The 16,547-nt window shown below is 42.6% G+C and overlaps 1 protein-coding gene across 11 annotated transcripts in view; it reads right to left on the bottom strand.

The window, feature by feature from the left end:
• EPHA5 (EPH receptor A5) overlaps nucleotides 1-16,547 on the bottom strand; it is a 422,435-nt gene that overhangs the window by 129,010 nt on the left and 276,878 nt on the right. For 8 of the 11 annotated variants that reach the window (XM_030565412.1, XM_030565416.1, XM_030565409.1 and 5 more), the window contains one exon: nucleotides 10,947-11,012. The exons of the other annotated variants lie outside the window; for them this stretch is intronic. In XM_030565412.1, coding sequence (XP_030421272.1) covers nucleotides 10,947-11,012 — 66 coding nt within the window. The remainder of the gene's footprint in view (nucleotides 1-10,946; nucleotides 11,013-16,547) is intronic. 11 annotated transcript variants of the gene reach the window in all.

Here is a 16,547-nt window from a genome sequence, read left to right as displayed (position 1 = left end):
CCAATTGCCACATGAGGGCCTAAGAGTTGTAAGGAGGTGTCATAAACAGATAGCTAAGGGTTAATGTCTCTTTCACCTGGAGCACCTGACCAGAGGACCAATCAGGAAACCGGATTTTTTCAACTTTTGGTGGAGGGAATTGTGTGTCTGGGGTCTTTGTTTTCTGGCTGCCTGCTGTCTCTGAGCTTTGGAGAAGTAGTTTCTATTTTCTAATCTTCTGTTTCTAAGTGTAAGGACAAAGAGATCAGATAGTAAGTTATATGGTTTCTTTTCTTTGGTATTTGCATGAATATAAGTGCTGGAGTGCTTTGATTTGTATTCTTTTTGAATAAGGCTGTTTATTCAATATTCTTTTAAGAAATTGCCCTGTATTGTGTCATCTTAATACAGAGAGACTATTTGTATGTATTTTTCTTTCTTTTTTTTATATAAAGCTTTCTTTTAAGACCTGTTGGAGTTTTTCTTTACTTCAGGGAAATTGAGTCTGTACTCACCAGGGAATTGGTGGGAGGAAGAAATCAGGGGAGATCGGTGTGTGCTGAATTGGCTAGCCTGATTTTGCATTCCCTCTGGGGGAATAGGAAAGTCCTTTTTGTTTCCAGGACTGGAAACGGAGAGGGGGAGTCACTCTGTGTAGTTTCACAGAGCTTGTGTCTGTGTATCTCTCCAGGAGCACCTGGAGGGGGGAAGGGAAAAAGGATTATTTCCCTTTGTTGTGAGACTCAAGGGATTTGGGTCTTGGGGTCCCCAGGGAAGGTTTTTCAGGGGGACCAGAGTACCCCAAAACACTCTAATTTTTTGGGTGGTGGCAGCAAGTACCAGGTCCAAGCTGGTAACTAAGCTTGGAGGTTTTCATGCTAACCCCCATATTTTGGACGCTAAGGTCCAAATCTGGGACTAAGGTTATAACAGGAGGCTAGTGGGAAAGTTGGGGGATGGAAGGAAGGAGATTGTAGAGCTCATGGAAACAAAAGGGAGGCAGAGAAGAGAAGATGCTAGAGAGTGTGGGGGAAAGGGATGTTGAGAGACTATGGTTGGAGTGAGCTGAGGGTGGTGGGGTTGGCAGGTGAAGGGGAGTCTTCAGTAAGCAAAAAAGCCCACAGTGCAGAGCATGACCATGGCAATGGTCAGGGAACTTTCACCAGCAGAGAGCAGCTAGCACTGAAATCGGAGGGTAATTTGGTAGCCGGGTGAGAGTCACTGTGATGTGGAGTCCTGGGCAGCAGGGAGTCGCTTTTTCTGGTGCCTTGGCTCTGTTGTTGGTGGCTGCATATTGAGGCACTAACCAGTGGCAAGGGCCTTTATAACCTTGCGCTAGGATGTGTATGGGGTCGGGTGGTTTGGGGGCAGCCCTGGCTACGTATGTCTAGGGCAGCAGTGGTTAGTCTCTCTGATGGGGCAGAAGTCTCCGCATTCCCTCCTGGGTCTGCTGGTAATGGATATAGGCCAAGGCACTTTCCTGATGGTTGGTGGGTCTTTATAACCTGCCTTAGGCTGGACACAGCAGGAAGCTGCGCCAGCCTCATTAAAATATCCTAAAATCCTTTGTCCTCTTTTGTAGGTGAAATCAAAATTAACCATTTGTATTTTCCTAAAGATCCACATATTGTCAGCTGTTTATTTTAACATCCAATCACATGCCACATGGTACCATCAGGTATTCTCTGGCTAGCTGGCTTAGTTGAGCTTCTGCTAGGGAATTATGAGAGCTTGACTTAGTCTCCAACAGTTCCCCTGGGCTCCCCAAAGTATCCTATAAGGCCCTTTGAAATTTCCTAGAATCACTTGCTTAGGGGTGCTGTCCAAGAGATGTGAGACAGTTACCCGAAGGTAGTGAAACTGTAACGGTGTAGTACCGGAGCAGTGTGGACATGAGGCAAAACTGATATGGTCCTTAGCTCAGAACAACATGGCCAATCTTGATTTTGGGCTTACAATGGTGGTTGTCCACTTATTCAACCAGTCATTGTTCAATTTTCTAGTGTAGACAAGACTTCCATTTCATAAGAAAGTTAATCAAATTCTGCATTTCTTGCAGGCCCCAAACTCCACCCAGCAGGTGAACTCCATACTTCAGTGGGAGTTTTGGGTTCACCAGATCTAGAGCAGAGCTGGTTGAAAATGTTGGGTATTGTCCCCCATAGAAAATTTAAATTCTTTGTCAAAACGTGAAACACTCAAAACTGATTTTTGGTTGCTTTTTGGCAAATCAAAATATTTTCAGTTGAAAACTACCCAAAAATGAAACATTTATAGCTCAAAAAGTTTAATATTTTCACCTAAAAATTGCCCCTAAATAAAACATATTTTTTTAATTTTCTACTAAAATATTTTCAGTTGTGTGGATTTCAGTTTTGGGATAAAAAAATTTCAGGGAAAGCAGGGAATTTTCATGACTTTTTAGTTAATCAAAACCCCAATTGTCCATTTTAAAAAAGGGCTGTTTTTCAACAAGTTCTATTTCTAGGAAAAGCTTGTGCAGACCCTTGTCCTGTTTACCTTTTAAAGCAAACATGCTCCTCTCTCTGTCACACTCAAATCTCTCATCTGAATACCTCTTCTGTAAGTACCCTTTCCTAACATTACCTTTCTCATTAAACAGGGCTCCTGAAAATTTAATTGTATGGAGATGCCTACTATAAAATTGGAAATAAAACCTTTAATCCCTCACAAAACATGCTCTAAGAACACACTGGTGCAAAGTGGTTAATGTTTTACTAGCTAGGGTGATATTCAGAGAGTCATTTTTGGTTGTGGCCATCTCTGGAGTTCTATAACATATGCAGCAGCAGGTCACATTAACATATAAAATCAGGCTCCGAAACCCCTGAAAGCACCATTAAAACAAGTAAAACTACAGCTGGTGTATGACTGGGTCTCAAGTAACTATTCAGAATTGCTAACAAACCAATGTAGAAAAACTGTCCATTACATGTTATCTTCTGTCTCTGTCACCGATACACAGTCTTAACCAATGCGATAAATAAGCAATAAAAACCCCGTTCCTGGCTTAAATTGTACTCCTTCTCTTCTGGAATTTTAACAGTTTTTTTTTTTCCACAAGGAAGAGGCATAGTGTTCTTTCTTTACTTCTCCCCACCTTTCTATTGAAATTATATTTGATCTATTCCATCCAAAAATATGTGATTTCAGGATTATCAGGCATATGACATGCCTTTCAATAATGATCTTCTCCCATATATGTGGTGTTTTTGGCAAGTAAAAGTATCCAAATATTCTGCTTTTAAAAGACATTGGTGTAGGAGGGGGTGACGGGAATGGTTCCACTTTGTTGTATAATTTGATTTTCACATGTGCATTTATTTTTAATATTGATTGTAAAAGATGCAGAGCAAAGATGCCCAATGGACCTTCATCACTGTATTTTGATGGTGGCTGTAGATAATATAGATTTTGTCTATCTTTTCTATATCACATATTGTGAAGATATAAAGACGTTGCTACTCGCTTTCTCTCCCACTGCTCTGAAGAAATTGGACAAGAAACTCAGTAAATCTGGAAAGCTCCTGAATCTCCACTGATTTACATTTGCTGAGGATCTAGATTTGTTTCAGTATCTTGAAAGCAATGTCCCCCCTGCAACATTATGTCGGTAGGGCCCATCACGCTGAAGAGTAAGACCTCAATCATAGCTTGTGGTGTTTTTTAATAAAAGTATAAGAGAGGAAAAAAGACATTTAGATTTTAAATATTCTTATGGCATCGTGTCTGATATAAAACCTGCTTCCACACTGGCAAGCAGCTAATAAAATATTTACTGGGCAGATTATAAAAGTGAGGTTGTAAAATGATCCGAATATGGGTTTATAACATAAAGTGGAATGGAAGAAAGATGAAGAATCTGATTAGCAAAAGGTAGGACTGAACGTTACCTAGCATAATGTAAATCACTTCACAAGAGCAAAAATGGAGAGATTGAGATAACTTACTGGTCTAAATTTGTTGTCTGTAGTGTGTGTGTTTGTGGTGTACTTGCTGCTTGACTGAAATATACAGTGTGGTCTGTTGGTTGGGGGACACGTGTGCTGACCGTGTGTGTGCTGAGTCTAGCAGCCTCCTAGGCAAGGCTGAGAGCTTCTTAAGGAGGCTTTGATCCCTAAGCACTTTAGCATCCATTAATCCTTAAGAAGAGAGTGGGGCTACTCTGTAAGACCAGGACTTTAAAAAGCCCACTCCTAAGTGACCAGAGGAACTAGCGAACAGAAGTAGATAACAGGGGAGTTTCATAAGGGATTTTAGAGGCGGGAGCCTGAGCCGGGAGGCTAGACACACTCAACATTCTTTATACTTAAAGTCAAGCATCCCCTGATAAAAACAAAACAACAAAGGAACAAGCTGCAGGAGTAAAAGGAGAATGCAGGCAGAAATCCAGCAACAGAGTTGGGGCTATCCAGTTTATTGCACCCAATGCAGCATGTATGATTACCTGCCCTATGGGCTGGTGGCATATGTCTGCATTCGGTTCCAGGGAGCTCCTTGCCCTTGGAGACTGCTTTTGGACTTTGGAGACCAGAGTACCTGAACTGAAGGAACTAAGGGAGACAGAGAGGTACATAGATGAGACTTTCCGTGACACACTAGAATGGTCCCACCTCCAGTCTGATAGACTCTGTGCTGTTCAGGAGGAGAAAAGTCTCAGGAAAAAGAACATCCAACTGGAGCAGAGGGAATTTATCCCATAGTTGGGACCCTTCTTACAGATGACGTTGTGGTGTCCTCTCGCACAGAGGTTACCTCTCCAGAGGAGGGAACTCCAGTTATTAGGAAGAGATAGCTATTGGTAATGGGTGATTCAATCATTAGAAACATAGATAGCTGGGTTTGTGATGACCAGGAGAACCGCATGGTGACTTGCCTGCCTGGTGCGAAGGTTAAGGATCTCTTGAGACATCTAGATAGACTTATGTGTAGCGCTGGGGAGGAACTGGTGGTCATGGTACATGAAGGTACCAATGACATAGGGAAGGATAGGAAAGAGGCCCTGGAGGCCAAATTTAGGCAAGAGATTGAAGTCCAGGACCTCCATGGTTGCATTCTCTAAAATGCTTCCAGTTCCACATGCAGGGTCAGTTAGACAGGCAGCACTGCAGGGTCTCAACGCATGGATGAGACGATGATGTACGGAGGAGAGGTTTAGATTTATTAGGAACTGAGGAAACTTTTGGGAAAGTTGGAGTCTATACAGGAAGGACAGGCTTCATCTAAACCAAAATGGAACCAGATTGCTGGCACTTAAAAAGGTCATAAACTAAGTTTTTTAACTAATGGCTGGGGGAAAGCCGACAGGTGCAGAGGAGAAAGTGGTTTGGACAGAGACATCCCTTAGGGGAGGATCTACTAATGGAGATTGTCTATGTCTTAGTAAGAAGGAGAGGATGGAAGATGGTAAAATGCAGGTACAATCTGATAAGAAACAGTCAAATGAAAAAAAGTCCCATTCAATTACATTACGTAATGGCAGACAGCTAAAAAGTGACAAGTTTTTAAAGTGCTTATATACCAATGCTAGAAGTCTAAATAATAAGATGGGTGATCTAGAGTGCTTAGCATTAAATGAGGATATTGATATAACAGGCATCACAGAAACTTGGTGGAATGAGGATAATCAATGGGACACAGTAATGCCAGGGTACCAAATATATCAGGAGGATAGAACAGGTGGTGCTGGTGGGGGAGTGGCACTCTATGTGAAAGAAAGCATAGAATCAAATAAAGTAAAAATCTTAAATGTACCAAACTGTAGCATAGAATCTCTATGGATAGTAATTCCATGCTTGAATAATAAGAATATAGCAGTAGGGATATATTACCGACCACCTGACTAGGATGGTGATAGTGACTGTGAAATTTTCAGGGAGATTAGAGGGGCTATTAAAATTTAAAAAAAACAACTCAATAATAATGGGGGATTTCAACCATCCCCATATTGGCTGGGTACATGTCACTTCAGGACGGGACGCAGAGATAAAGTTTCTTGACACCTTAAATGACTACTTCTTGGAGCAGCTAGTCCTGGAACCCACAAGAGGAGAGACAATTCTTGATATAGTCCTAAGTGGAGAACCAGACCTGGTCCAAGAGGTGAAATATAGCTGGACCACTTGGTAATAATGACCATAATATAATTAAATTTAACATCCCTGTGGTGGGGGAAACACCACAACAGCCCAACACTGTAGCATTTAATTTCAGAAAAGGGAACTACACAAAAATGAGGAGGTTAGTTTAAAAGAAATTAAAAGGTACAGTACCAAAAGTGAAATCCCTGCAAACTGCATGGAAACTTTTGAAAGACACCATAATAGAGGTTCAACTTAAATGTATACCCCAAATTAAGAAACACAGGAAGAGAACAAAAAAAGTGCCACGTAGCTAAACGACAAAGTAAAAGAAGCAGTGAAAGGCAAAACGGCATCCTTTGAAAAGTGGAAGTTAAATCCTAGTGAGGAAAATAGAAGGGAGCATAAACTCTGGCAAATGAAATGTAAAAATATAATTACGTAGGCCAAAAAAGAATGCGAAGAACAGCTAGCCAACTACTATCATTCACGGTGTCACTTTCTTTTAAAAGTTGAGGTTATTTCAGACTGCGCCTTCTTTCAAGTATTTTTCTCTGTAGGGCAGATTATTGTGAGTTAATATTTGTACTGTGGTAGCCCCTAAAGGTGCCAGTTATGGACTGGGACCCTGTTGTGGAAGGTATGATGTGCCTATAATAAAAAGACATTTCGTGTCCCAAAGAGCATACGGTCTATGGCCTTGATCTTGCAAAAACTTCAGTGCATGCTTTACTTTAGGCACTGACTTGAAGTCAATGGCATCTCCCAGTGACTTGGACGGAGCTAGAATTTCACCTTGTCAGTAGTCCCGTTGACCTCAATGCATAAGTCTTTGTAGGATTAAGCCTAAGCAATGTTGAGTTGTTATTTTATAAGTGGGTTTTTATTAAGGACAAAGGAATTATTGTGTACACTGGGATAATACTCAGTTAGAAACCTTTATATAAGGTGTCAAGCCACAAACCCAACATAATGCATTCCACTCCCAGTGACACAACAATCAGGGCTTTGTCTGCTTGGTTTAAAGCCCTTGGCTTCAGCTTGGGAGCTCTGGTTGTACATAGAGATGATCAGTGGATAGGGTTTCCCTGCTTATGTGACAACAACTTTATGCTGGGCTAAACATACCCACAGATTGAAAGGCTGGAGAAAATCTTTGCTCCGCGGAGGTCAATGGCAAAACTCCCTGGTGTTTAGAAGCCCCTGATGTAGTTACTACCTTAAAAACACAGAGGACCCTCCTGTTATTATTCATCCTTGTCTAAAATGCATGCTCCTCTGACTGAAAGGTGCTCTCTATCTTCCCACCCACTTTCCTCCTTTCCGTCTTGCATTCAGCCCATCCCTTGGGAGGTGCACCCACAGGAAGTCATTTTTGTTCCACTTGGTCAGATTCCCAGGGGAATCTGGCATAAAGTGATGTAGTTCATACCAGCTGAGAATCTGGCCCATTACATGTACTCTGAACCCTCTCCCCCTTCATACTGCTGTAGAAGTGCTCCCGCCTGAATAGTGGCATCAGAAGAGGACATTCATTTTTTTCTCAGTTCTTGACGGTGGCTAAACTACGGGGCTGAGAAACAGCATAGTTTGATCTGTGGCTCATCTCATTCACAGAGCAAATACGTGGCTTTCCCTGCAAGTGGAGGCTGTCCGAAGCACCAGGCAAATTTCTCCAGGTTTTCACCGCACTAACCTGATGCAGTTTGTAAACTTCAATGATAATAGCTGAAATGGTGCCTGTGCTGCGCCTTGCTCCTAATTGCAGACTCACTGGCTTTCTCAGCAATTTTTCCACATGCATTGGCCCACTCTGTACCGTACTATGCTGTCTTTAACCTCAGATTGACTGGGAAGTCTTACAAAGGAAGTTTTGAAAATGCAGCAGAAGTATTTTTAGCTTTTATTCTTTCCCTCTCATTGCTTTGGATGGCTTCTTGCCTTCTGCAAGAACTAAAAATAATTTAAACAAAACACCGTCTCCCCCTCTTTGCAGGAAGCTATCTCTGAAGTGATCTCTTGAAAGAGGCTGCCCTGACATCCTATAGCACAGTTATCGTATTTGTGCCTGGAAACCACTTCTCCCGTTGCCCCCTTTGCAGAACACCAGCTTGCTGCTACATTATTCTCCCTACAGTGCAGTAGTAAACTTCGGGATGGTTTAGAGATAACACTTTCCAGCTCAGCCAGTCTCTCATTTATATCTCTTGGATCTCTTTCTTTTTTTTCTCCCACCCATATGTTCTGGTAAACAAAATGGGCATGATCATTCTGATTTTCTGGGCTCTTGAGCACCTTCTACCCTTCTGAATAGGCATGTTCAGAGCTTCCAAACACTGGCAACCCTTTAACATAAGAACATAAGAACATAAGAACGGCTGTACTGGCTCAGACCCAAGGTCCATCTAGCCCAGCATCTGTCTACTGACAGTGGCCAACGCCAGATGCCCCAGAGTGAGTGAACCTAACAGACAATGATCAAGTGATCTCTCTCCTGCCATCCATCTCCATCCTCTGACAAACAGAGGTTAGGGACACCATTCCTTACCCATCCTGGCTAATAGCCATTTATGGACTTAAGCACCATGAATTTATCCTGTTCTCTGTTATAGTCCTAGCCTTCACAATCTCCTCAGGTAAGGAGTTCCACAAGTTGACTGTGCGCTGTGTGAAGAAGAACTTCCTTTTATTTGTTTTAAACCTGCTGCCTATTAATTTCATTTGGTGACCCGTAGTTCTTGTATTATAGGAATAAGTAAATAACTTTTTCTTATCCACTTTCTCAACATCACTCATTATTTTATATACCTTTATCATATCCCTCCTTAGTCTCCTCTTTTCCAAGCTGAAGAGGCTAGGACTCTTTCCTCACATGGGACCCTCTCCAAACCCCTAATCATTTTAGTTGCCCTTCTCTGAACCTTTTTTAGTGCCAGTATATCTTTTTTGAGGTGAGGAGACCACATCTGTACATAGTATTCGAGATGCGGGCGTACCATGGATCTATTTTATGCCTCATTGAGGAAATCAGGGCTCAAAGCATGAAACAATAATACCTGCATTTCTGGGTACAGATGGGCCATCAACCTATTGGAATCTTTCTTTTGACATCATCATGGCAAAACTGACAAGTTCAAACGATAACTAAATATATCCACAGAACACGTGGCAGCCAAACACTTCAGACTGAGCTTCTGAGTCCAGTATTTCAATGCCAAGCATTCAAGAATCATAAGGCTTCATCAAAAATCATGATGTGTTAAAAATAATACAGTTGGGGTTCTTTTTATTTCTCTTCTGGTTCTTGAGCCTGTCAGATTCATGTTTTCAAGCTCTGCACTGCAACCAAGAGGGCTAGAAAACGCAAGAGTCTCACATAATCACAGGAGCTGGGGCTTTAAGAGAAATACCCAACATAGATAGACTGGCAATAAAATCATGAGAATTGGCAACAAAACAAAACAGAAAAAAAGATGTTTTCTGTTTCTTGTACCTGTGTAAGCTCAACAGACCTGATCCTTTCTTCACTTATGAATATCTGTATTGCTATAAACTGGAATAATTTGTGTTTAAGGAACATGAAAATATTAAAACAACCCACCAAAATACAGGAGGTTGGAAGGGCTGCAAACCCTCCTGTCACAGGGCATGAGCCAATCGAGGTCAGATGGAAACTTTCTTGGAGGAATGTTAGCCCATAAACGCTACTGTAGGGTTCTTACACCTTCCCCTGAAGCATCTGGGGTGGCCATGGTCAGAGACATGACAGTGGGCTAGATGGACCATGTGTCTGATCCACTCTAGCAATTCTTATGTTTCACTCAGAAGACTGCACAATGACTAAACTGTAGCTCTGCAGAATCTTGATGCTCCCCAGGACAGCTCTGTGTATTTCCATTGTGTTTTCACAGCAAGGCCTGGCATGAGCAAAAGTGGGAGGTCTTAGCTCTCTGTTTCAGTTATTTATATCCTATGAACTCAGATGGACACTTCCTGAGTGCAATTTTATGAGTTGCTCTCCAGGCTTAGCCAACTGGGAGCTGTCTGCCTGCACCCTCATCAGCTGATTCAGAAATCTAAAATAAAAAATAGTTTTTGCTTCTCAAACGATCCAAATCTAATATAAATACACTGCTATCTTGATATAACGCCACCCGATATAACACAAATTTGGATATAATGCAGTAAAGCAGTGCTCTAGGGGGGCACACTCCGGTGGATCAAAGCAAGTTCAATGTAACACGGTTTCACCTGTCACACAGTAAGATTTTTTTGGCTCCCGAGGACAGCGTTATATCAGGGTAGAGGTGTATAGTAAAAGCACCGCCCATTTTTTCAGTCAGCAGTGTGAGCAACCGCATCGGAATGGACATTGCTTATGCAACTTGGAAAGGGATCGGGTAGCTTGTGGGACAGGCGACTAGGTCTCAGCACAAAGAAGCGTTGTTAGTAGTGGCATGACACTGCAGAAAACAACACACTTCCCTTCACTGTCATACATGCTACACGCCATGAAACGCCGCAATCTTTACCTCTGTCTTTTGGAAAATAATCCCTTAGTGATGATAAACAGGAAGTGTCCCGCACATGAGTTATATGATCTTTGATTTTAATGATTATACATGAAGCTTTTGGTATGCTGTCTGGGTCAATCCATCATGGAATAATAGGTCAGATTCTCCATGGGGACCCCGTTCTTTCTGGAGACATATATGGGGCTATTTTCTGTTGTTGAGACAGACAAGCTGGGTGCTGAGTTCAGATGAGAAAGAGAATCCAGGCCAATACAAGAAAGGAAGAGAAAGCCAGGCTAAGCACAGAAAACACTGAGGCAGGACATCAAATAGAGCAGGTGGGAACACTGACCATATTAGGCTTGGATACGCAACAGCACGCAGGGAAGAAGCCCACCCACAGCCATGATTGCAGCAACTGAAAAGCAAACAAAAAGGCCCAGGATAAGGCATAAATCCCACTGCCTTGGCAATGTGCAAATATATTTGCAACATTTGCATATGCACTGTATGCATTTGAACCCTGAAAAAGTGGGTTTCAAGATTGTCATTGCAGAAGCTATGAAATGGGGATAATCTCCTTGAGATATTGCACAGGCCCCAATCCTCTGAAGCATTTAAGAAGGACTTTATTTTACTTATGTAAATATTCCCACTGGAGTAAGTGGGGCTACCCATGTGCTTAAAGTTAAACAGGTGCCTGGGATGCAAGTGCTTAAGTGATTTTATGACACACAGAATGTGTTCAGGATGATCATGCAGTTATCATTTAATATCATGTTCAAAGGGGTATGAACCTGTGTCCTTATTTTGCAAACACTTAGGAATGGTGTACAAGGAGCATTTGTGCACCTCGGCTGGGGTTGAGACTTCTAGTCTGTCCCAGCATGCAGTGCACTAACTGTCTGTGCAGATCCTGGTGGCACACACTAAAAATTCCCTAGTGCACACGGAGGTACTCTAGTCCTGTTTGAAAACAGGACTCCAGGAACACACACTAGGGAACTGTTAATGCATGCCAGCAGGGTCCACGTGGGCCAGTTAGTGTACAACATGCTGGTGCACACTAGAATTAATACCCCAGCTGGTGCTCACTTACACTGCAAGTACACAAGCCCTTACACAAATGCGTAACTTTACGCACTCCCATTGACCTTCATGGGACTACTCATGTGAGCAAAGCTAAGCACAGGATTGGGGTTCTATTTGCATGAGTGAATATTCTGGGGTATCCCTTCTCTTTAGTGATTTGCCCAGAATGTGTATTCAAAGGACACTGTGTGAAGCCACAGTTCATTTTAAGAAGATTGGTGAGGAATAATTCCAAGCTAAACAGTTCATCTGACATCAGTCAGTTCTGTGAAGCAGGATGTAACTCTGTTAGTGGCTTTTATCCACTAGCACAGAAGATGCCCTTTGTTACCAAACTTCACATAATATTAAAGTCGTGTATCCCAGAAAAGAATACAGTGCAGGAGAAATAAATAATGTGTCACAGGTTCAGCTGGGGTAAGTCAGTATAGTTCCATTTTCTTTAGCAGAGCTATGCCCAATATTTCTAGCAAAATTATCATAATGTGCACTTCATTTTAAAAAATGATTCCCTCTCCAGATTTTTAAAGTAAACTCTAAAAGAACTTCTTATAAATGTTCTACCAGTAAAACAACTTTCACACAGCATTGCCAACTCTTGTAATTTTATTACGATGTCTAAAATATTTGGTGTTTTTCTTAAATCCCCAGCTCCTGGAGTCAGGTGATTATGTGAGACTCTCAGCTTTCATTAAAAGAAATGCATATATGGTAAATTAATAAGAAGAACCCAATATTTAAATGATTTTTAGGTCATGGCTCACAATCTTTGAATATCTGGAGTAAGCAAGGCTAGATAAGACCTATGTAGCCCACTCCAGGTTGTAATAACTCTCTCTCTCTCTCACTCACACACACACACACACACACCACACACACAAACACACACACACACACACACACACACACACACACACACACACACACACACACACACACACACACACAATTATTCCACCTTCTACAAAGGAATGAAATCTATCATTCTAAAATAGTAACACTCTAGCTAGAATTTTCTAAAGTCTTCAGCAGCCAGAATCAGGATCAGATTTTCAAATCAGTTCAATTCCCTCTTGGGACATGTCTACGCTGCAATTAAAAACCTGTGGCTGGCTCATGCCAGTTCACTCCAACTCATGGGTCTTGGGCTAACAGCTGTTTAGTTGCAGCATAGACATTTGGGCTAGTTCTGAAGTCTGGGCTACAGGGCTCTGCAAAATGGGAAAGCCCAAGAGCTTGGGCTGTGCCCTGAATCTGAACATCTACCCTAAAATTAAACAACCCCTTAGCCCAAGTCAGCTGACACAAGGGGATGTCTCATTGCGGTGCACACACACCTTCAAATGCCAAAAAAACTGCCTAGATTCTCAAACGAACCAAGGTGCTAGGTGCTGAATTTTTATGAAAATCTGGCCCTTCTTTAAGTGCCTAAATGGGAGCTGAGCTCTTCTGAAAATCTCGCCCCAACTGCAGACACTGAATATGTGTAAAGCTCACCCTGAGTTTATTGGAAAAATTGGTCCCCAATTTCAGTGGAGTTGCTCAGGTGTCAGTGAAGGCAGAACTTGCGTCTCAATACACTTAAAATCTGAAATTTACAGGCAAGTTAAAGTTATTTTTCTAGATCTGTGTTGCACAAGATTTTTTAAATAAATGAGAATCCAATAGGCTCAGAATAGTACGTATATCTTACAGAAAACACACATCTGTTTTACAGGTAAATTAAATAGATTCATGGGAAAACAGAATTAACTCCTGGATGCTAGAAATCACAACGTCTTGATGGCAAAGAACACAGATGCTTGCACTAGGGCAGTTAACGCAAAAGCAGGTTTTGTGATTGCTAATGTACAGTACCCATCATCTTGGTGGTGACGCACTTGAAAACCAGATATTAGAGCAGTTGTCTTCTCTATTAGCTGGACCTCTCAAACGGACTTCAGAGGCTGCCTTAGTAGAGCATATTACAGCCTGTTGCCACAGGCTGAGCTGGCCCTTTAATGGGGCTCTGCTAACCTCTCCAGATGGAGGGATTGGAAACAAGGGTCACATGGGGAGCATCTAATGAAGAACCAGGCCTGCTGGGAGAGATAAGGGCAGCCATCAGGAGCGTTCAGAGAGAGACTCAGGGCCTGGGAGGGGAAGAGTTGAGAAGATGTCACTGGGGATTTGGTCTCTGTGAACAGATTGAGCCCAGCATCCCTGGACTAAAGCAAGGGAGCCTAATCTAGCTAATTAAAGATGGTGGGACTACACCTGGGCCTATAAAGGGCTGCTAGCAGGCAGCTGAGGAAGAAGGAATGAGACAGGCTGAGCCCTGGTTGGCAGAGGCCACACTGGAGTAAAGCTAACTCCTGTGGTGGGTCCCTAGAGCAAGGGGGCTCAAGGAAGGAACCCTGGGGGTCCAAGAGGGGAGCAGAGCTGCAGGAGTCAAGGAAGCTGCCAGGAGTGGAGAGCCACACACCCCTGAGAGGGGTGGACTCGAAGCCTGCGGGACAGGTATTGAGTTAAGACTGCCTTCTGCTGGTCTGTTATAAAAGAATAAACCTTGACTGGGCCTGGATGTGGCATCACAATCTTGGGATGGGGTACAGCGGCGGCCCCCTGGTGACAGTGGGGTATGCCATACAGCAAGAGTCTCCATTGCTGCCAGGCAGGGGCTCTGGGGAGTGCAGATCTGCAGAGCGCGGAAGCCAGCTACAAGGCTGGAGTGTGGGGGTGCTTGCTGCCAGAAAGCCCTGGTGGGGACAGGACTAAGAAGCCTGCACCGAGGGTGGTGAGCCAGCTAGGAAAGTCCATTTGAAGTTCCTGGGGTGTTTTTTTTTTAATGTGATATTAATAAGGATGTGGTGTGTGCCTGTAATCCCAGCTACGTCAGAGGCTGAGGCTGGCAGATAGCTCAGGGGTTCTGGGCTACGGTGCACTATGCCGATCAGGTGTCCGGTGCCACTGACAGCCTGGCCAGTAGGTGGCTGAAGGACTGGCTAGAACAACACGGAGGACGTGTTCTGATCAGTACTCTCTCTGTGAGGGATGATGGACCGATCGATCAAGTGATATTAATAAGATGGACTCCAAAAGGTGGGGGAGTTATTGAGACAACAAGTGCTGAGTGACCTTTTTTTAAATGGGGAAGCTGAGGCCGGGCCCAAACCCACACCTGGTTAGTCCTACTACACTTGATAGTAACACAGGTGTGGATGATCCAAAGCACCTACTTTGGAGCTATGGCCACTATCTCCTCTCTAGAGTCAGATGGTAAAAGGCAATCCAAGCCATTGATGCTACCTGGGAACCCAGGAGCATGGATGCACTATGGAGGGCCCTGTGAATCTTTTTGGTGGGAGCAGGATATACACACACAAAGACCATCATTAATGTTGCTAGATGCTTCCCCCAGGCAATAAGCATCCCTTGTGCCTTGGCTAGGTTGAGCAGCAGTTCTTATGTGTATTAGATGGCAAAACGTATGATCTTCAAGTTTCAGAAAAGAGAATGCTGTGCTACCAACATATAGCATGTCAATATAATACAAACAAATTGCATTGTCTAGGCAACAAATGAAGACAGTTGCTCTAGGAATACTTCTATATCAGACATGCTCTGATTTGTTACAAAACAGTGAGTCTGCCTACTTCATTAATGAGCCCATATATTGCAGCTACCAACCAATGTGTTATAGCTATTAATCAATGCAGCTAGAGAACCGAAAACTGACAGATAACGCAAAGCCTGTTTGTTTTGCACCTTGCATATTTGTGGTGACCACAGATGCAACTATGAGCATCTGCTGTACACAATTCAGGTCACTCCGAGTTATACGTTAAGGAATTGATCATGAGAATCAAAAGCACTGTTCTTAGTTTTCATAAGATATTCTTCTGAAGTCTACAACTGGAGAAGACAAGATTCTAATGTTAATGGAAGACTTTTTTCTAACATTGTACCCAGCCCTAAGATGAGGGGTGATTATTCCATATATCTGTATAGCAGAAGGCCAACAGGGTCACCTAGCTCCCACTGAAATGATACACTTCTCTCAAACATGAGAGGAACAACATTACATATTGCAAGCTGTTGGGAAAATATGTCCAGCTTGTCTTGTTTCAATACTCAGTTTTATTGCTATCCATATGACTTTCCTAATATGGGTATATGTGATCTCTTTAGCACTACCTGCTAGGGCTTACCCAATTTACATGTTCAGACATGTCACCAAGTTTTTTTTTTTACAGTAACTGATAAGAACAAAAGATAGAGCAGATGATATGTATGCAGTCAAAGAGAGAGAGAACAACTTTCTAGGAAAAGCATTGTATTTGAAAAAGACCACTTGGAAACATGTGCTTGCAGAAAACATCATCTTATGCCTAGGTTATGGGTCTATTACAGGGGTGGGTGGGTGAGGTACTGGCTCGCAATATACAGGAAGTCAGAATATATGATCACAATGGTTTCCTAAGGTCTTAAAGTCTATGAGATACAAATAAGCCCCAACTGATTTTTTCCCCTAGACCATACGATTAATTCTACACCCCTGATGTATATCTAATAGAGTTTATCTTCTATCTTCTCAAAGAGCACCCAACAAGATAGTATTTGAAGAGCTGAGAGCTTGTTCTCTTCCGCCCCCTATGCTTTATCCTTTCCATAGCCAAGAAGAGACTTTGTGAATTCTACAAAGTATTAAGGGTGGGATGTTCAACAGTGCGAACCAGTGGCCTAACACTTCTCCCTCTGACGTGAATGGAATTCCCGCTAACTTCAGTGGGAGCAGAGTTAGGCTAATGCAAAACATTTTTTACAGTTCCACTCTAAATCTTTATTTCATGAATATCACAGTATTCACTGCATCCCCTCA

The sequence above is a fragment of the Gopherus evgoodei genome, chromosome 5, assembly GCF_007399415.2.
Source record: "Gopherus evgoodei ecotype Sinaloan lineage chromosome 5, rGopEvg1_v1.p, whole genome shotgun sequence".
NCBI lineage: Eukaryota > Metazoa > Chordata > Testudines > Testudinidae > Gopherus > Gopherus evgoodei.
This window is presented reverse-complemented; position numbering and strand designations above follow the sequence as displayed.